The sequence below is a fragment of the Brassica napus genome, chromosome C5 (assembly GCF_020379485.1).
Source record: "Brassica napus cultivar Da-Ae chromosome C5, Da-Ae, whole genome shotgun sequence".
Classification (NCBI taxonomy): domain Eukaryota; kingdom Viridiplantae; phylum Streptophyta; class Magnoliopsida; order Brassicales; family Brassicaceae; genus Brassica; species Brassica napus.
In genome coordinates, this window is record NC_063448.1 from 20591072 (window position 1) to 20612174 (window position 21103).

At 41.4% G+C, this 21103-nt stretch overlaps 2 protein-coding genes across 2 annotated transcripts; one reads left to right on the forward strand and one right to left on the reverse strand.

Moving 5' to 3' along the window:
- The first annotated feature begins 378 nt into the window (after nucleotides 1–378).
- On the forward strand, nucleotides 379–2810 carry LOC106401500 (U-box domain-containing protein 17-like). Its single transcript, XM_048758918.1, has one exon. It carries the CDS (start codon nucleotides 596–598, stop codon nucleotides 2723–2725), a length of 2130 nt encoding a protein of 709 aa, XP_048614875.1. The 5' UTR covers nucleotides 379–595; the 3' UTR covers nucleotides 2726–2810.
- A 7329-nt stretch (nucleotides 2811–10139) lies between these two features.
- Nucleotides 10140–20507, reverse strand: LOC106401726 (RNA polymerase II degradation factor 1). The gene is made up of 10 exons (XM_013842291.3): nucleotides 20085–20507; nucleotides 19763–19806; nucleotides 19412–19529; nucleotides 19227–19341; nucleotides 12961–13511; nucleotides 12263–12506; nucleotides 11845–12169; nucleotides 11473–11628; nucleotides 10746–11234; nucleotides 10140–10665 (listed from the first exon to the last, which is right to left on the reverse strand). The coding sequence occupies exons 1-10, from the start codon at nucleotides 20296–20298 to the stop codon at nucleotides 10405–10407; spliced, it is 2517 nt and encodes an 838-aa protein (XP_013697745.2). The 5' UTR covers nucleotides 20299–20507; the 3' UTR covers nucleotides 10140–10404.
- Between the last annotated feature and the right edge of the window lie 596 nt (nucleotides 20508–21103).

A 21103-nucleotide genomic window follows, 5' to 3' on the forward strand; every position in this document is an offset into this window, starting at 1 on the left:
GCTGTGTGTTTATTATATGTCGTGTTCTTAGTACGTTGCCGACCTAAATTAGTGGTTCGCCAGGTGGTCAAACAAACCTAAAGAAGGGGTAATGATTTATCTAATACACCACACGATAACTTATGCTATAGTTCATTTGATACAACAATCAAATCTCAGGACATTAAAAAGGAAAATACGTTGATAAACGAGACTAATAACTATTTTGCAGAAGACATTAATTACGAATCAGAGATGGTTAAAAGAGTAATTAGCTCAATAGATTTGTTTGATCCGATTAGATTTTATTTTTGTTGATAATAATTAAAAACAGAATATCGAATGGACAGAACATGGATTCTATGTACCTATCCGTTACATTCCAGAGTATTGACTTTACTCAAAAACCTTTCGCTGTAATAAAAAACTTTCTTATAGAGAGAGAAACAAAAAAAAGAGATTACGCGTTCTTCTTCTTCTTCCCTCGCCTCTCTTTCCCAGAAAGTATCGTCCTTTTCACTTTCTTCTCCTCTGACTTTGTTCTTCCTATATATATATATATATAACATATATTATATAAACATAAACCTTTGTGGGTTTTTTCGAGCCGGAATCAATGGCGACCGCGGCTATATTCTCATCTCTACGGCGGAGGAGATCCCCATCACTAGAAGCCTTTTTAGCCCCCGTTGACCTCTCCGGCGTCGCTGTCGTTCAAACCCTAGCTTCCATCTCCTCAGAGGTCGTCTCTTCTTCCGCCGCCACACGGTTGTCGTTCCAACGCAGGAACGCTCGCTCTCTGCTTCGTAAGATCGAGATCTTCGTCGTATTATTCGAGTTCCTCGTTGAGACGCGCTCTCCCTCTTCTTCAACAACAGCGTTGCTGTGTCTGAAGGAGTTTTATCTTCTCATCTACAGGTCCAAGATCCTCCTCGAGTACGTCGCTCAGTCCAGTAACTTATGGCTGTTGCTTCAAAACCCTTCGATCTCCGGCTACTTCCATGATCTAAGCCAAGAGATTTCGACTCTTCTCGATGTCTTCCCTGTCAGCGAGCTCGACCTCAGCGACGACATCAGAGAGCAAATCGAACTCTTGCGGAGGCAATCCTTGAAATCGAGGTTGTATATAGATAGCAACGACGAGTCCTTACGCGAAACATTCTATTCCTTTCTCTACACGTTCGAGAACGGTGAGATTCCGAGTCCAACCGCTCTGAGAACCTTCTTCGTAGAGAAGTTAGGGTTTAAGGATTCTAATTCTTACAGAAACGAAATCGAGTTTCTGGAAGAACAGATTGTGAATCACGACGGCGAACTAGAGCCTGCGAGTTCGGTCATCAACGGCTTCGTAGCGATTACACGATACTCTAGGTTTCTGTTGTTCGGTTTCGAAGAAGATGGATTAGAGTGGAGAATCGAGAATCATCCCAAGGTTGGAGGAGGAGACACGATCGTAACACAAGTTCCGAAAGATTTCGTTTGTCCGATCTCTCTCGACCTGATGACAGATCCTGTGATTGTCTCTACGGGGCAGACTTACGACCGAACCTCCATCGCTAGGTGGATCGAAGAAGGACACTGTACTTGTCCTAAGACAGGACAAACGCTTATTGACTCTCGCATCGTGCCTAACCGAGCTCTCAAGAACTTGATCGTGCAATGGTGTACAGCGAGTGGCGTTGCTATTGAGTCTGAGTTTGTTTCAGATTCTTCGACAAACGAGGGGTTTGTGTCGGCTCTTCCGACAAAAGCTGCTGTTGAAGCTAACAAAGCTACTGTCTCCATACTCATTCAGTTTCTAGCAGACGGATCGTCTGAGCCTGCTCAAACAGTTGCGGCGAGGGAGATTCGTCTTCTGGCGAAAACCGGGAAGGATAACCGATCTTTCATCGCGGAGGCAGGCGCCATACCGCACCTGCGCCGCCTTCTCAAATCGGAGAACGCGATAGCGCAGGAGAACTCTGTGACGGCCATGCTTAACCTCTCGATATACGAGAAGAACAAGAGTTTGATCATGGAGGAGGATGACTGTTTGGAGTGTATAGTAAGCGTCCTCCTCTCTGGTCTCACAGTGGAAGCGCAGGAGAACGCAGCGGCCACGTTGTTCAGTCTCTCCGCAGTACACGAGTACAAGAAACGCATAGCGTTTACTGATCATTGCGTCGAGGCATTATCCTCGCTGCTTCGGAACGGGACGCCGAGAGGGAAGAAAGACGCGGTTACAGCGTTGTACAACTTATCCACACACCCTGATAACTGCGGTAGAATGATCGAAGGAGGAGGCGTGTCGAGCCTCGTCGTAGCGCTCAAGAACGACGTCGTTTCCGAGGAGGCGGCGGGAGCATTGGCTTTGTTGGTGAGACAGTCTCTCGGAGCTGAGGCTATAGGGAGAGAGGAAGGCGCCGTGACGGGGCTCATGGGGATGATGAGATGCGGGACGGCTAGAGGGAAAGAGAACGCGGTGGCTGCGTTGCTTGAGCTTTGTAGAAGCGGTGGAGCCGCGGCGGCGGAGAGAGTGTTGAGAGCACCGGCCATTGCGGGGTTGCTGCAGACGCTTTTGTTCACCGGGACGAAGAGGGCTAGAAGGAAAGCTGCTTCGCTTGCTCGGGTTTTCCAGAGGCGGGAGCATGCGGCGATGAGGTCAGGCGGGTATGGGTTTGTAGTGAATGTGAACGAGAATAGAGACGGCGGGAATTTTACGACGGATGTCTCTGTTCCGATGTCAATCTCTGTACCTGTATTGTGATCTATGTGTTCATTGATTGTTTATATTATAATACATTTATTTGGTTGGGAGGTATAATATTAATACAAAGTAAAGTTTTAGAGAAGATATGTGTATGTGTGTGTATCTTCCAGAGGACAAAGAAAAAGAGTTTAGTGTATGGTCTTGATGTGTATTGTATTTGTTGTGTGAAACCTATTGCATTGTGTTCTGTTAATTATTTGAGAAATGTAAAAATCAAATAGGGGAGGAGTAGATTTGCTTGGAAGGTAAAGAAAGAAGAGAATGCATATATATTATATTTTATATAACAGTTTAATAAAGGTGGGTTGTACTTTGATTTAAAGATATAAAAAAGATCAAAGTAACAAAGACTTCTGAGTATTGAGTTATTGACTAGTGGTAGTTAGTTTCCTCAGGAAAGTATGCGTCTTGGAATGTTTGATTTAGCTAATTGTGTGATCAAGATTGATTAAAGAAATGGGGTTTGCGGTTTGTGTTGAGGGTTGAACTATGATATGGCTGGTCTCTTCTCCACTTTTTTTTGTTTTCCCTAATGTCTCTTCTCCATTTGTGAAATTGACAGAAGAAATTTTATTCCATACGAGGAAAGCACTGAGTTAAGATATTCATTGCAAAAAAAAAGTAAAGAGAAAGAATCTCTAGCAATTGAAAGCTCTTTTGTTGAAGTGGTGAGTTGGGGCAAATTAACTTCTCGTCTTCTTCTTTTTCAGATTTTGTTTCTTCCTCTATGTTTATAAAAACCTGCTAAGTGGAACTCATCATTATAGTTTCTTCTTTTATATTGTGGATTTACAGATTTCAAGATTCTGTTTGTTCCTCTGTTTTTTCTTCTTTTAATTATACGGTGGGCCTTGTGTCATTAAACCTTAAAGCCCAAGAGAGTAATAGTTGGGTCTACGTCTTGAGTTGAATGTGATAGGCCAAGGCGAATCTTGAAACCTTCTCCTTCTATAAGCTGGAACAGATCATTGTTAAGTTGTTGTAACAACTTAACGGTCTTCGTTGGTTGAGATCAAGAAGAGGATCGAGGTGATCATCTTCTCCGGCGAGCTTACGCGTTACAGTGACGTTCTGGTGCGAGCTCTGTGACCGTTCCCGATCGTCTACTTGTCTTGTATCACATCGATACCTGCACACGAAGGAGAGAGTAGATAAGACGAGCGATTGTACTTAGCTATTGTGATTGTGTAATCCACACCGGAGGAGTTTTTCCGGTGAAGAGCTAGTACAAAGTTGAGAGCTTCGACTCTCCCCAGACGCAGCGACTAGAGGTCGTGAACTGGGAAAACAAATCGCAAGTGTCTTTACGGTTAAACATCTAATCAAGATTGAACGAACAATCTAGTTAATCAACAATCAAATCGCAACAAGTGGTATCAGAGCAAAGGTTTGATCATTCTGCGGTTCTCAGGCGTCAAGATCAGTCAAGAAGAATCGTCTCCAGCAAGTAAGAAAGATCAGATCAAGGTTCGAAACTTATCTGTTCTCTTCTGTGTGTGTTGTTGAAGGTCGGCTCATGGTTGGTTGATGCGAGTCGTTTGAGAAGGTGTTGTAGTTTTTTTTTCGATTGCTTATGGCTTCGGTTTCTGATCAAAACTGCAAGTCAGGGAGCTATGGAGCCTACAAAAGGAAAGTTTGAAGTAGAGAAGTTCGATGGGCAAGGTGATTTTGGAATATGGAAGCACAAAATGCTTTGCACTTGAAATCTTGGGTCTAGACTCCGTTCTTGAGGAAGAACCACCTGCATTAGAAGACGATAATGTTGACAAATCAGAGCCTGGAAAAGAAGTCAAGCCAGATCTAACTAAAGCAGCAAAAGACAGCGAGTAAGGAGTCTCATTCAGATGAGTCTAAGTGATCAGATAATCAGGAAAGTGATGAAGGAAACTATAGCGTTGGGTATCTGGAGAGCATTGGAGAGAGACTATCAAACTAAGTCTCTTCCAAATCGTATCTACCTCAAGCAAAGGTTTGCTAGCTACAAGATGAATGACCAGAAGAGTATCGAGGAAAATCTAGATGTATTTCTGAAATTGGTGAATGATCTAGAAAGCCTAAGCATTAAGATCTCTGATGAGGACCAAGCTATTCAGATCCTCACAGGACTTCCTCCCAAGTTTGAACCTTTGGTTCATACATTGAAGTATGAGAGTTGGAAGGATACTCTTACGGTGAATGATGTTGTCACTTCGGCATATGCAAAGGAAACCGAGCTCAGAGAGAGGGGTGCTCTGGGAAAAGGTAAGGTTGATGCAGAAGGTTTGTATGTTAGTGAAAGAGGCAGAGGAGACATGAGGAGCAACTACACTAGGAACAGGTCCAAGAGTAGAGGCATGAATTTCTCGAAAGGAAAGGATAGCAAAGGTCAAGGTGCTTGTTTCATCTGCGGTAAAGAACGACACTGGAAACGCGAGTGTCCCGACAGAGGCAAAGCTAGAGGTACAGGCTCAGTGAATGTTGCAACTACAAGGAAAGAGCCTTTAATACTAATGGCTAGTATCCAAGACACGAGGAACGAGTGGGTGATGGATTCTGGTGCAAGTTTCCACATCACACCAAACAGAGAAGTACTATTTGATCTCAAGGAGTGCAGTGGTGGGAAAGTGTTGATGGGAAACAACACTTTCAGTGAAATAAATGGAGTGGGAAAGGTCCGTATCAAAAGACCAGATAGGTCTATTGTTATCTTGACAGATGTAAAATTCATGCCAACTATGGGAAGAAACTTAATATCCTATAGATGTTTAGAGAAAGCAGGGTGTAGCTATGAAGGAGGAGATTTTTCAGTCAAGTTCTTCAAAGATGGAGCTGAGGTCTTGTCAGGAAAGTATACAAATGGATTGTACTATTTAGAGGGAACAGTTCTCCAGCGTGAGAGCTGTACAGCGAGTTCTCAGGTTGATTCTACACAGAAGTGGCATTCGAGGTTTGGGCACATCAGTCAAAAGGGATTGGTGCTATTGGTTAAAGCAGGCTACTTGAATCAGAATGAAGTAAAGAAGCTGGACTTTTGTGAAAGCTGTGTGTTTGGAAAAGCGCATAAGCAGAGTTTTAAGAAAGGGAAGCATACTTCGAAGGAGGTTTTGGAGTATGTTCACTCAGATTTGTGGGGATCTCCATCAGTGGTTCTAAGTTTGGCAGAAAAGCAATACTTTATCACCTTTATAGATGATTACTCGAGGAAAGTATGGATCTATTTTCTGAAGACGAAGGATGAAGCTTTCGATACATTTAAAGAATGGAAGGTGGAGGTCGAGACTCAAACAGGAAGGAAGCTTAAGTGCTTAAGGACAGATAATGGGCTCGAGTATTGCAATAAGAGATTTGATAGCTACTGTGTGTCTACTGGAGTTAAAAGGCACATGACTTGTGTCTATACGCCTCTACAAAATGGTGTTTCAGAGAGAATGAATCGAACCATTATGGAGCGTGTGAGGTGTATGCTCTCAGAGAGTGGAATGGAAGAGAGGTTTTGGGCAGAAGCGGCGTCTACTGCAGTTTATTTGATTAATAGGTCTCTAAGCTCAGCTATCGACTATAAACTGCCAGGAGTTATGGTCAGGTGTAAAACCAGGTATAAAGCATCTAAGGAGGTTTGGCTCAGCAGCTTATGTTCATACGACTAAAGCTAAGACAAGTCTGCGAGCACTTAAGGGCTACTTTGTGGGCTATCCCCAAGGCACCAAGGGATTCAGGGTTTGGTTACCTGATGAAGAAAGGTGCACGATCAGCAGAAATATAATATTTCATGAAGAAGATTCTCAGAGAACTGCTCTATCTAGAGAAGTGAATGAAGCTGATCAGAAAGGAAAAGGGAAAGCTGTGATAAAGGAAGATAGGAAATGTGTGTCTTTCAGTCCAAGGTTGATCAGGGGTCCAACTCCGTCTCCATGTGAACATGATTCAGAAGCATCTACTTCGGGTTCAGCGTCAACAGAGGGTTCAGTTTCAGGTGGAGCTATGTCAAATTGAGAGGGAGAGGCTACAGTTCAGAATCAGGAAACAACAGTTGATATGACAGAAGAGGATGAACCGGATTTGGACAGTTATATTCTAGCAAGGGACAGGAAGAGAAGAGAGGTCAAAATGCCATCGAAATACGATGATTTTGATGTTGTGGATTATGCATTGTCTGCTGCACAAGACATTGAAACGGATGAACCCAAGTCCTATCAGGAAGCTATGAGATCTAAGGATAGAGATCTATGGAACGCAGCCAGTGAAGACGAGATGGTTTCTTTGGACAAAAATGAGACTTGGGATCTAGTTCAAAGACCAGAGAAGAAGCGAGTGATTGGGTGCAAGTGGGTTTACAAGAAGAAACCTGGAATACCTGGAGTTGAGCCTCCGAGATATAAAGGTAGACTTGTGGCAAAGGGATACTCATAGGTGGAAGGCATTGACTACAATGAAGTGTTTGCTCCTGTAGTCAAGCATATCTCGATCAGAATTGTTTTGTCTCTAGTGGTGAATGAAGACTTATATCTAGAGCAGCTAGATGTAAAAACGGCTTTTCTAAATGGTACTCTAGAGGAAGAGATTTTTATGGAACAGCTGGAGGGTTATGAAGCGAAAGGGAAGGAAGACATGGTTTGTTTATTGAAGAAATCTCTGTATGGACTTAAACAGTCGCCAAGCCAGTGGAACAAGAGATTTGATGGATTCATGAAGGATCAAGGGTTTAGACAAAGCCCATATGATCAGTGTGTTTACGTTAGTGGGGAAGACGTGAAGAGCATGATCTATCTTCTGATCTACGTGGATGATATGTTGCTAGTTTCAAAGAGCATGGAGGTTGTTCAGAGACTGAAGGATAGTCTCAGTAAGGAATTTGAGATGAAGGATCTAGGAGCAGCTACAAGAATCCTAGGAATGGATATTTTGAGAAATAAGAAGGAAGAAACGTTAAAGCTGTCGCAGGGAAAGTACATTGAGAAGGTACTCTCAACCTTCAACATGGCAAATTGTAAGCCTGTTACTACGCCTCTGGGAGCACAGTTCAAGCTCAGAAGTTTGGATGAGAAAGAAGAAATAATGGAACCTCCACACATGGTTGACATACCTTATGCCAGCACAGTGGGCAACCTAATGTATGCCATGGTGGGCTCTCGTCCAGATATAGCTCACGCAGTAGGAGTAGTGAGCAAGTTTATGGGAAAACCAGGACGGAAGCACTGGGAGGCAGTGAAGTGGATCCTAAGGTACATTCGTGGTACTACAGAGTTTGGTTTGTGGTTTAAGAAGGGAGAAGAGTTCAGAGTAGAAGGCTATAGTGACGCCGATTACACTACAGATCTAGATCGAAGAAGATCAGTCACTGGTTACTTATTCCAGGTTGGAGGTAACACAGTGAGTTGGAGATCAGGGCTTCAACCTATAGTGGCTCTATCTACTACTGAATCTGAGTATATGGATTTAAATGAAGTAGCTAAGGAAGCGTTGTGGCTTAAAGGTTTTTGTGAAGATCTAAGCTATGATTAAGGAGCAATTCAGATTAATTGTGATTCACAGTCTGCGATCTTTCTAGCTAAAAACGGAGGCTACCACGAAAGGACTAAGCACATTCATACCAAGTTCAATTTCATTCGAGATGTGATAGCAAATGGTTCAGTGTCAGTAATCAAAGTTCATACTACGGTCAACCTAGCGGATATTCTAACAAAAGCAGTACCTGGAAGAACATTGGAGAAGGCTCTGGTGTCTGTCAAGGTATCGGATTGACGAAGCGCGTCTGTTTTTCTTCTGAGATGCTTCGATAATTAGTGTCTCGCGGTAAGAGGAAGAAAGAAAAAAAAGTGGATTAGTGAGGTGCTAATCTTACTTGAGAATTTGGAAATTATCAAAGTTGTTTCAGGTTCTGTGATTTTACCAGAAAGGTTACATTTTTGAGCAGAGGGTTTTGAGGAAGTAGTCCGGCTGTGGTTTTGAGTTCTTGTCTTGGTAGAGAAGTGAAGCACAAAAGTTCTGCGGAGCTTGAGAGGTGAAAGTGGAGTATTTCGGTGATTCAGGATTGAGAGAGAGGTTTCTTCGAGGTGGAGTGTTTTGTTTTTTGGTTCGATTCATCAGTGGAGGTGATCGGAGGGATCAGAGAAGTCGGAGACATGAAGGAGAAAAAGCTGAAAACTTCTAAGCAGAGCTTCGCTTAGGGTTCGAGTTCTTTGTCGGCAAAGAGACAAAGGTCAAGGTTATGACAAGGTGGAGTTTGTGGGCTTTGTGTCATTAAACCTTGAAGCCCAAGAGAGTAGTAGTTGGGCCTACGTCTTGAGTTGAGTGTGATGGGCCAAGGTGAATCTTGAAGCCTTCTCCTTCTATAAGTTGGAACGGATCATTGTTAAGTTGTTGTAACAACTTAACGGTCTTCGTTGGTTGAAATCAAGAAGAGGATCGAGGTGATCATCTTCTCCGGCGAGCTTGCGCGTTACAGCGACGTTCTGGTGCGAGTTTCGTGACCGTTCCCGATCGTCTACTTGTCTTGTATCACATCGATACCTGCACACGAAGGAGAGAGTAGATAAAACGATCGATTGTACTTAGCTATTGTGATTGTGTAATCCACACCGGAGGAGTTTTTCTGGTGAAGAGCTAGTACAAAGTTGAGAGCTCCGACTCTCCCGAGACGTAGCGACTAGATATCGTGAACTGGAAAAACAAATCGCAAGTGTCTTTACGGTTAAACGTCTAATCAAGATCGAATGAACAATCTAGTTAATCAACAATTAAATCGCAACATATACTTGGTGGATTTCATGAAATATAACTTGGAGATGTATGATTACAAGATGAGTGTCATCCACTATTTTTTGTTCTTCTTCAAGTGGATGTCACTTATTGTGTTTTTTGACGCGTTAGATATCATCTCCATGTGCGCATTATCGTCCATTGCATCTTATGATATAATTTCTTTCATACATTTTTGTAGTGCTTTTCCTGATTTCAATATATAAGAAATTATATGCATTAGGATTGGCAAACGGACTCGGTTTTTTTTTTTTTCCTTACATCCTACTTGGCATGGGAGAAGCCCAAAGAAAAAAACAAAACTTTATGGCATGGGGCATGGATATAATAACATGTAACTCGTTGACCGATTCAATGAAAAAAAAAATCATGCACATGCATACGCGATTTCGTTTCTTCTTAGTTTTGTATTATATGACGACAATTCGTAGAGAATTGTAATGTTTTAATCAAAACATTGAATTGACTCCACCGTCACATGCATGTTTACTAGTACTCAGAAAAAATAGACTGAATATAAGATCGATTCAGACGTTATCTTTACAATCCATCCATCGACTTCTACAGCTGGAGAGAAGCTTCTAACCATTATAACCCGTCTTAAAAGCTATCTAGAAAGATTTAACTTCTAACGTTCTTCTTTCCACAGACGCTTAGGGGACACCCCTCTGACTAAAAAGGTAAAAGATGAATATCAAAGGTGTTGTTAAGCCCAAAGCTAGAAGATCTTTAACAAAACGTTTAAACACCAAGGACATGAAAAGACGACGAGACCGGTTAAAGGGAAGTTTTGCTAAGTTACAAAGGAGACAAAAAGGATGAGATGATTATAGTAAATACATTCAGAACATATCCATTTCCTCTTCAGCCTCGCCACACAAACCCTCTCTATAACAGACAGAAAGGAGCTAAAGAAAATCACTCAACTTTCTTTTATTTTAGTAAGAGTTTTGCCACAGCTGCTGCTGGGTTTGGTTCGAGGGCTGAGCTCCTGCACCGTCTCTAGGGTTTTGCTGCTGGCGCTCGTGCGACATTTCTGTTTGGGACTGATAGAAATTAGGGTAGCCATGAGACCCATACTGCTGTTGTTGAGCTTGTTGTAGCTGCTGCTGTTGTTGGAGGTTGTAGTACGCGTTAGCCGGAACACCTGACATGGTTCGAGAACCATGGCCGTGATGCCACATCGCCGAATTATCATTCTGAAAGTAAAGAGGGAAATGTCATCGAATGATTCAAGGTCTGAAACCAAGAGAAAGTGACTATAAAGAGACAAAATTACCTGCTGCTGCTGCTGCTGTTGTTGCTGCTGCTGGAGTGCCAACAGATGACTGTTCTCTTTGTACTGAGAACTCAAAACATCTTCATAACCAGTAGGAGCAGACTGTTGGTTAAGAGGGAAGTTTCCAGCGGATCCAACGCTGGTGGAGTTTCCAAATCCGTAAGCGGAAGCAGGAGCTGTTCCAGACTGAGGCAAATTACTGGGAGAGAGATTGGCTTTGTACTGAGGAAGCAACGCAGCTAGTTGTTGCTGGTGGTATGAGCTGTTACTAGCAAACGCTTGCTGGAAAGCGGATGGCATGTATGGATAGTTCTGAGGCATCATAGGGTAACTGATCATGTTTGCAAAGTGCGCTAGCGGCATTGTGGGTTGAGAGTAAGGATGCATTGGAAGCTGTTGTTGAGGAAGAGCTGGTCCAGTTGCGATATTAGCACCTGGTAAGTTTTGCTGCGTTGGCTGTGTTGCTGGAACTCCACTGCCTCGTAGCGCCTGCAATGTAAGAGAATATATAATCATAATCAGACAAAGGGTTGATCAGAGAACCAAATCCACAAAATCAATTTCCCAACATAAAAGAAACTAGTCTGTTTAGTCAGGCAAACATTGCTGTAATGATTCCACGATTAAAAAAATAACAAGACATCACACGACTTCATGCTAGTTAATAGTAGACAGAAGCTTGTAGAAACGAGAGACAACTCGTGTTTCTTAAGGGATTATTTTTTACCTCAGGCATGGAAATGCTTTGGCCACCAAGTGATGAAGCATTGTTGTTGTTTCTTGACTGCATAGACTGTGCAAAAGGGGAATACTGGAAATCAAGCTCCCTCGCATTTTGTGCAGTTTGCCCCAATAAACTGTTGGGAACTGAGTGTGCATACCCCTGCTCAGGCAAAAAAACACAAACAAGAACCAATATTAGCATTGCCATTAGAGAATTTTTAAAGGCATTAATAGCCTCATATCACTTCAGTGATTACAAAACTACATTTTCGGCACAAATATGAACAGTCTGAATGCAATATTCCGGATGCAAACAAGCTATCAGTAGTCAAAAAAAAAAAAACAAGCTATCATAAATAATGCACATGTGACTTACCATCACATTCGATAACGAAGCAAGATTCTGTGCATGTGTCTGTGACGCATCATACGCAGTATTCAGCTGCTGCTGCTGCTGCTTAGAGTACCCTGGCTCAGACTGAGCAAATGCGTACTGGTGCTCCTGAACAGTCTCGGGGTTCTGCGTCTGATTCTGTGCTTGTGTCTGTGACTGAGCATATGTATACTGATGCTCCTGGACAGTCTCGGGGTTCTCTTGCCTAGATTCTAAAGAATCATCATAACTTCCAGCAGCAGCTGCGTGGCCCATATTTCCATTGACCGTGCTTTCAAGATGTTCATCTCCATAGAACTCAGTGTTTCTGTAAAGCAAAAGCATTGATCAGTTAGTAAATAAGAGATAAAAGTAAAACCATAGAATATTTTGGAAGAAGAAATCAGCGGTAAGGGGATACCTTGCATCTGAATGTTCAATTTGTTGAGCTACATCAGGAGTCTCTTCTGCGTTGTTGCTCACAGACTTTGATCCAAAAGCTCCAAAACTTCCAAAACTTAATTGTGAGCATTCTTCTGTATGGATAAGCAAATGATTAGGAATAACGACAGCACGTCTATCCTCTTCATGCGAGGCTGCTTGATCATGACTATCTACTGTTAGTTGTTGAAGGTCATCCGAACCAGATGAAACCTCATCTTCATCTGAAAAGTAATAATGACACGGTGAATAAGAAACATCCAAAAAACCAAAAAAAAAAGCAATCTGTTTTTTCTTATTGCAGAACTTCAAACTGAGTATTAACTCTACAACCAAAAGATAACTGGTAGAAGAAAACAGAACAGACAAATAATAGTTTCAGAACAAACAAAAAAAAAAAGCTTTCATCCACCTCCAGCAGAACTATAAGGGTATATGTATTCACATTATCAATTAACACAATCCGGCCCCAAGATGAAATATAAGAAGGATTTTGATCATGAAGGCAGACTACTAGCAATCATTGTGATTCATTTGATGAAGAGACACAGTGTCATTCACCTCAAATATACAGAGAGTGCTCACATAACCATCAAAAGAAAAAAAAATCAGACAATTACACCAAATTTAATCCGAGATAAGCACTAAGAAAACATGAATACAGACTTAAGATATTACCTTTGTGGTGCTCTACAGGATGGCTCTGCGCCTGATATGCGTACTGATTCTCGTTAAATTCAGACGAAACTCCAGAGTCATCTTCTTGGACATTTTTAACAGGAACCGAGTTAGGTTGCAGTTGATCGACTCCAAGATTCTCAGAAGGGCCACTTTCTGCTAAATGTATGTTTTCTAACCGGTCGCTCAGATGCTGATCTACTCTAGCGGATTGGAAATCAGCTTGACCGTCGCATACCTCTGACTCTGCTGGTGCTACTGATACAGTTTTACCAGGAGCTAGTGGCTTCTGAATCGATGGCCACTCTTCTTTAACAGGGACCTGGTGGTTTGCATTAGTTTCATGCTCGTGATTAATCTCAGAACGCATATTGAAATTCTGTTTTGAGTTTGTTGTCTTGTTCTGTGGTCTACCCATCTTCACAATGTCAGCCATAGACATCTGGCCTGGAGCCCCAAACCATGCAGTTTGATGTCCAGAAGCAGGCTGTGATGGTGATATTCCATCGCCGGTAGCAGATGGCAATTTATTTTCCGTTACAACAGAATCACTGAAGATGATATAAAGCGTGCATCAGAAACTTGCACATCCCAAATGGGGATTTGTACAAAAACATAATTCAAGAGAATTGAAAAAGCAAGATTTTGAGAAAGAAACCATGCCTAACCTCTTCATAAGACCCCTTCAGCTAGACTTATCATTTAAACATTTGCATTGCTTCTAATTAATCAAACTACTAGTAATAGTAAAAGTAAAAGTGAAACCTATAAGATAACTACGCCATGGGTCATATAAACACTTTTGTTAGAACTCATTAACAATTTGAACCTCCTTGACCTCCTCACTCAGTCTCTTCCACTTATCGATTCTCTCTTTTGTGTAATCAAGCAAGATCAACAGATAAGCAACATAAAAGAAAGAGTACAAGACGCAAGCTTTGTTTACCCAGTGTTAGTATCCGATTTGGAGTACTTAGTCACTGGGGCCAGATCGAATCTGACAATCCACTCAGAGATGAATACACCTGCTCAAGAACAGAGCAATCCTCAGAATCAGCTCTTGACCTTAGCTCGATTCTGTTACAGTTTGTTACAGATGAAGAAGAAGGATAAAAATCTCAAGACTTTTAAAGCCGTTACAATATATATCAAACCCTCTATCGCGACTAGAGACTTCTCCAATGATTCAACAGCTTCTTTCCCGGTTATTCAGCAAACCACCTAACCGGCTCTTCTTCATTCTACTTAAACCAAGTCTTCAGAAGATTGTAATCATATATGCTGACTTCAACACTCCACCTTGATTCAATCTTCATAACTCCTTTATTCACCCTCTGAGTAAACTGCCTTTCTTTGATTCTTACCTCTGGCCAAACTAACCATTCAACTAGCAGTCGGTTAGCTTGAGCAGCTCTAGAGCTGCTTCAAACTTATGCACTGGAATGCATTTAGTTAACATATCCGCAGGATTCCTTGAGGTGTGAATCTTCAACACTTCAACCTCACCTTCTTCAATAACATCCCTGATAAAATGAAATTTCCGAGCAACATGTTTAGTCCTCTCATGGAACACCTTATTCTTTGACAAACTGATTGCTGACTGAGAATCACACCAGATGGACACTTTCTCTTGCTCGAAACCCATCTCCCTTAGCAACTCTTTGATCCAGATTGCTTCTTTTACAGCATCAGTCAATGCAATATACTCTGCCTCTGTAGTTGATAAAGCTACAACAGGCTGTAGACTTGACTTCCAACTCACTGTGTTGCCTCCCACAGTGAACACATAGCCACTTAACGACCTTTTCTTATCCAAGTCTCCTCCAAAATCAGAGTCACTGTAACCTTGAACCTTGAACTCAGCTTCCTCTGTAAACCTCAATGTCAATCTCACAGACCCTTTCAAATATCGCAATAACCATTTTACCGCCTCCCAATGCATACTCCCAGGCTTGCTCATGAACCGACTAACAAGTCCCAAAGCATATGACACATCAGGCCGAGTGCCAACCATAGCATACATAATGCTCCCAACAGCACTTAGGTACGGAACTTGATCTGTATCAACACAATCTTCACCTGCCTTGACTGCAACTAACTTGAAATGTGCTCCAATTGGAGTAGATACAGCCTTTGACTCTTCCATGTGAAACCGTCGAATCACCTTTTCTAAGTAACTCACTTGGCAGAGCTCCAACACCCTGTTGACTCTGTCTCTCTTGATATCGATGCCAAGTATTCTACTAGCTGATCCCATATCCTTCATTTCAAATTCACTACTCAGCTGATCCTTAATCATTTTAATCTCAGACATTTGCTTAGCAGCCAGCAAGATGTCATCAACATACAGCAGCAGATACACATAATCTTCAGGTCCAATCTCCTTGATATAAACACAAGAGTCTTGCTCACTTCGGATGAATCCTTGAGACATAATGAACACGTTAAACCTCTTGTTCCATTGACGTGGAGCCTGCTTCAGTCCATAGAGAGACTTGTTCAAGCGACACACCTGATCTCTGGCAGTATTCTCTTCATACCCTTCAGGTTGTTCCATGTACAACTCTTGCTCCAAGTTACCGTGAAGAAATGCAGTCTTCACGTCCATCTGTTCTAGTTCCAAATCCTTAGTCACCACAATAGACATCAATATCCGTATTGATATATGCTTCACAACTGGAGCAAACACTTCTTCATAATCAATACCTTCTCTCTGTGTGAAACCTCTTGCCACAAGTCTTGACTTATGTCGTTTCTTCTCCACTCCAGGGATTCCAGGCTTAATCTTGTACAGCCACCGGCAAGTGATCACGTTTCGATCCTTTGGTCTATCAACCAAATCCCATGTTCTGTTCTTCTTTAACGAGTGAAACTCCTCTGACATTGAAGCATTCCAAAGATCCCAGTCTTTATCAGTTAAGGCATCATGATAGCACTGAGGTTCATCAGACTCAATCTCTCCAGCTGCAGCCAACGCACACGCAATATTTGAGTAATCTGACATCCAAGCAGGTGGAACAATCTCTCTTCTTGTTCTATCTTTAGCCAACTGATAACCAGCGAGATCAACTGTTTCTGTGACCTCCTTGTTTTCTTCTTCAGTACTTGATTCTGTGACCGGTGTCTTCTTGTTAGAACTCTCAGTAACTCCACCTTTATCAGATGACTCCCCTGTTTCCCAAGTTATCAAATCATCTGTCATGCTCACTCCATGAACATCCGCACTTGTTGATCTAGTACCAATTTGGTCACCGGCTTGATGTTCATTTTCATTGATGTCTTTAAAGACCTTTTGCTCCTGAAACACAACATTCCTACTAATGACACACTTTTCATCCTCCAACAACCACACCTTATATCCTTTAACTCCTTGAGGATAACCAAGGAAGACTCCTTTCAAGGCTCGTGGTTTGAGCTTCCCTTGATCTTGATGTACATATGCAACTGATCCAAACCTCCGAAGATGCTGGTATCCTGGCTTTCTGTTGAGCCACAACTCCTCAGGTACATTGTGATCAATCGCAGAACAAGGAGATCTGTTCACAACGTAAGCTGCAGTTGATGCTGCCTCTGCCCAAAATTCTTCACTGAGTCCTGATTCACTAAGCCAACACCTAACCTTTTCCATCAAGGTTCGATTCATTCTCTCAGCTATCCCATTTTGCTGAGGGGTGTAAGTGCACGTGTGGTGACGTTCAATCCCATGCTTCTTGCAATACTCATCAAACTTGCGATTACAAAACTCAAGGCCATTATCTGTTCTGAGAATTTTCACTTTCTTGTTTATTTGATTCTCCACCAGCCCCTTCCATTCACAAAACTTCTCAAAGGTTTCATCTTTTGTCTTTAGAAACATCAGCCAGACCTTCCTAGATTTGTCATCAACTATTGACAAGAAGTATTGCTTTCCTGATAACGAAGGAGTGACATTTGGAGATCCCCATAAGTCTGCATGTACATAACCCAAGACATCTTTGGTATTATGCCTTCCAACATTGAAGCTCAACTTCTTGGATTTTCCCAGAACGCAATGCTCACAAAACTCCAGCTCATGTATCTCTTTCTTGATAATAAGCCCTTTACCAACCAACACCTTTAGGCTATTTAAATTCATATGACCCAACCGACTGTGCCATAACGCTGTCTTGCTCATCTGATTCTCAGTGTTCAGATTCTCACTCAGTTCTGTATTTCCATCCAGCACATACAAGCCCCCGCTAAGCCTGCCTCTTAGTGCCAGTTTATCGCCACTGTAGAAACTCACTAAGCCATCTCCACCTTGATGAGTGTATCCCAACTTGTCTAGTGTACCAGTGGAGATCAAGTTTCTACGAATGTTTGGAACATATCTCACATTCTTCAACATCTTTATTGAGCCACCATTTGTATTTAGTCGCACCGTTCCACAACCTTTGGACTCCACTGTGTGATTATCCCCAAGTAGAATCATCATTGGATCACATTCAGTGAAGTTCAACAGCCAATCCTTTCTTGAGGTCATGTGAAAGGTGCAGCCTGAGTCAATCACCCAAGTGTTCTTAGCTTCTGAATGATCCATACTCAAGGCTTCAGAGAACACCAGCTTCTCAGTTATTACACCAGCTTCTCCTTGATTCTCATCTCCCATTTGCCGCTTTCTGGCAAAGCAGTCTTTTTTAACATGACCTTCCTTTTTACAGAACCAACACGTAAGTCTTGACTTGGAGTTTGATCTGCCTCGAGGTTTCTTCCCTTTTGAATCCTTATAGCCTCGATAACTAGACCTTCCTCTATCACTTGTGTATAGAGCTGCACCTGAACTCTTCTCAGTCTTGTCAGACTCTGTGACTTCACGCTCTCTTGATCTAGCTGCAGATATCACTTCTTTCAATGTCAATGACTCTCTTCCATACTTCAACGTATGCTTCAACTGATCGTAGTTAGCTGGGAGAGATGTAAGCAACAGGATAGCTTGAACTTCATCTGTAACATTCACCTGCAAGCTTCCCAATTCTGCGATAATCTTGAGAAAATCATCTACATTCTGATCAATGCTCTTTGATTCAGCCATCTTGAATGTGTAGAACTTGAGTTGAAGGTGAATCCGATTTGGCAATGAACTCTCCATGTATAGATGATTGAGCAGTGCCCAGATCTCAGCAACAGAGTCATCAACATTGATCTTGCGAAGAACCTTATCACCAAGATTCATCACAATCAGATTCTTGGCACGTTCTGACTTCTCGATCTTCACTGGATCTGGAACGGTCTTCGTCTCTTCTTCCGATGTCGATTTATTATCGTCATCGCCATCACTCTCGATCTTCTTACCCTCTGATTTCGAAATCGAAATCACTTTCTCAAGCTTCGTATCGGTCAGCACATCCTTCAACCCACGGTAACCAAGATGCGCCATCATGCGGATCTTCCATAGCGAGAAATCTCCGGTCCCGTCAAAGATTCCGATGTTCGGAGTCGTCAACGAATCTGTCCCCATCGTTGAACCTGGCTCTGATACCAATCTGTTAGAACTCATTAACAATTTGAACCTCCTTGACCTCCTCACTCAGTCTCTTCCACTTATCGATTCTCTCTTTTGTGTAATCAAGCAAGATCAACAGATAAGCAACATAAAAGAAAGAGTACAAGACGCAAGCTTTGTTTACCCAGTGTTAGTATCCGATTTGGAGTACTTAGTCACTGGGGCCAGATCGAATCTGACAATCCACTCAGAGATGAATACACCTGCTCAAGAACAGAGCAATCCTCAGAATCAGCTCTTGACCTTAGCTCGATTCTGTTACAGTTTGTTACAGATGAAGAAGAAGGATAAAAATCTCAAGACTTTTAAAGCCGTTACAATATATATCAAACCCTCTATCGCGACTAGAGACTTCTCCAATGATTCAACAGCTTCTTTCCCGGTTATTCAGCAAACCACCTAACCGGCTCTTCTTCATTCTACTTAAACCAAGTCTTCAGAAGATTGTAATCATATATGCTGACTTCAACAACTTTAAACCCTAAGAAAGAGTTTGAGCCAGCTAAAGGTTCTTCAAGGACAAGGCCTAAGATCAAACAAAATGATCACAGATTTCAATTCATAACTTCTGAATTCTGATACACTACTAAATAGATCCTACCAATACAATCATTAACTAAATGGTTGATATATGAAACCACTTATTTAATTCAATTTCAATATGAAGCACACAAAACTTGCACTGATTTTTTTAAGTTGCTTCAAGTTTCAAACTGCAAAAGAAAGAGACCACTCAAGGGAAAACCTGAGTGGTGTCAGCTGGTGGTTTGGCACTCCAGAGGCAGAAGACCAAGAACTAGTGTAACCCTGAGTTCCACTTTCTTTCTTGTTTGTAGATTTCCCCTGGAAGTTTCCAGAATCTGAACAACAGAAGCACATAAGCATGAATCCTAAAGTTTACTTTAGGCATTCAAGAGATCGTGTTTATACCAGCGGAGCTGAGATGGGTAGATGCACTTCGTCCAGCATAGCGATCAGAACCACCTCTGCCACCGCTGTTGTATCTGTTATTAGCACCACGCGGCCGGGAATCCGGTATATCCCTTGTCTGAAAAGAAACAAAAGACTTCAAAAATCGCCAAAAGCTCCAGCAAACCAATTGATACTAACCCAAACTAGAAATTTGATTGACTTCCACCAAAACATCTAGAGTGACATCATTAGGCATGTCAATGAACAGAACTGTGACTAGAAACAGCAGATAAAGGTGCTAATACACAATAAAGAGAGTCAGTGGTCTATTTGCGGTAAGAAAACGGGTTTCAGCACCGACTGACTCACCTCTTTCTTCTTCTCTTTTTTGCTCTTCACCTCGTGAAAAGGATCTGGATAGAGAGAGAGAGAGAGAGAGAGAGAGAAAAAGCAAGTATGAGTATCACAAAATAGACGCCAACTAATAAAGACAAAACCTTTGACGCTGAGAACTAACTTGCACAAGTAAGAAAACAAAAACAAACTTTCACCAAAGAAGACGACTTTTAAACTATATGAATAGTACGAAACTAAAAATAAAAAAGCTTTGATACATCAGAATTCAAAACCCCAATTGAAACCCTAAACAATCAGCAAATTACGATAAACCCTAATCGAGAAAAGGAGAAACCTTGAGAGAGGAGGCGATGAACGGCTTCGTTAGGATCCATATTGCAGTCTTTGAGCATAGCGTAGATCTCAGCCTCGGGAGAGTTGACGACTTCCTTCAAGCTCTGTACTATTTTCCTAGACCCTGACGGAATATCGTTCATTCCATTATTGCCCTTTCTCCCTCCGCCGCCGCCGACAACGACCTTGATGCTGCTGCTGCTGCTGCTGCTCATCTTATCCGCCGTGACCTGCCTCTCTCTCTCTCTCTCACAATCGGATCTGGATTGAAAGTATATAACGACGCTCTGTGTCTTTTGTCAGCCGCGAGAATACGAACAAGGAAGGCGAAGGGGGGATTATATATAAGAAAACCCTCTCCAGATTTTTCACCGTCGTTTTAATTTCTTTTTCTTTTTCCTCTTTTGTTTCTCTTTCCCAAACTATGAAACCGTATCTAAAACATTACTAATATACAGTCTTTTCAACTAGGGGAATTCTCGCACCATTTTCATGTTTTGGTCACGTAAAAAAATAACTAAAATGTTTCATTTAATAGCTAAAAAGATCTAATACCTTAGATATATAAAAAATTAAAAATTAAAACTAAAACACTAAAATATTAAAAAAAAAAATTATAGTTTTAGATTATATGTTTTCAAATTCGAACCTTTTTATAAAAAAAATTTAATTTTTTTTTTAATTTTCTTTATGTAATTCGAAAATACTTTTTGAAATTATTTTTAAAATTTCTATTTCCAAATTTTTAATATTTATTTTTTATATTAAAATTTTTTAAATCTCAATCCAAATCCCACCCCTTAACTATAAACCCTAAAGTTTGGATTAGTTAACTCTAGAGATATAAATGTATATTTACCATTTTTAATGAAACATTTTGGTCATTTTGATCCTTAAAATCTATATTTCTGACATAAACTTTTTTAATGTTATCCTAAGATATTTCCCCTTCAATTAACTAGAGATTTTTATCACTATATTTAAATATATCACACATATATATTATGTGCAATTCTCCTA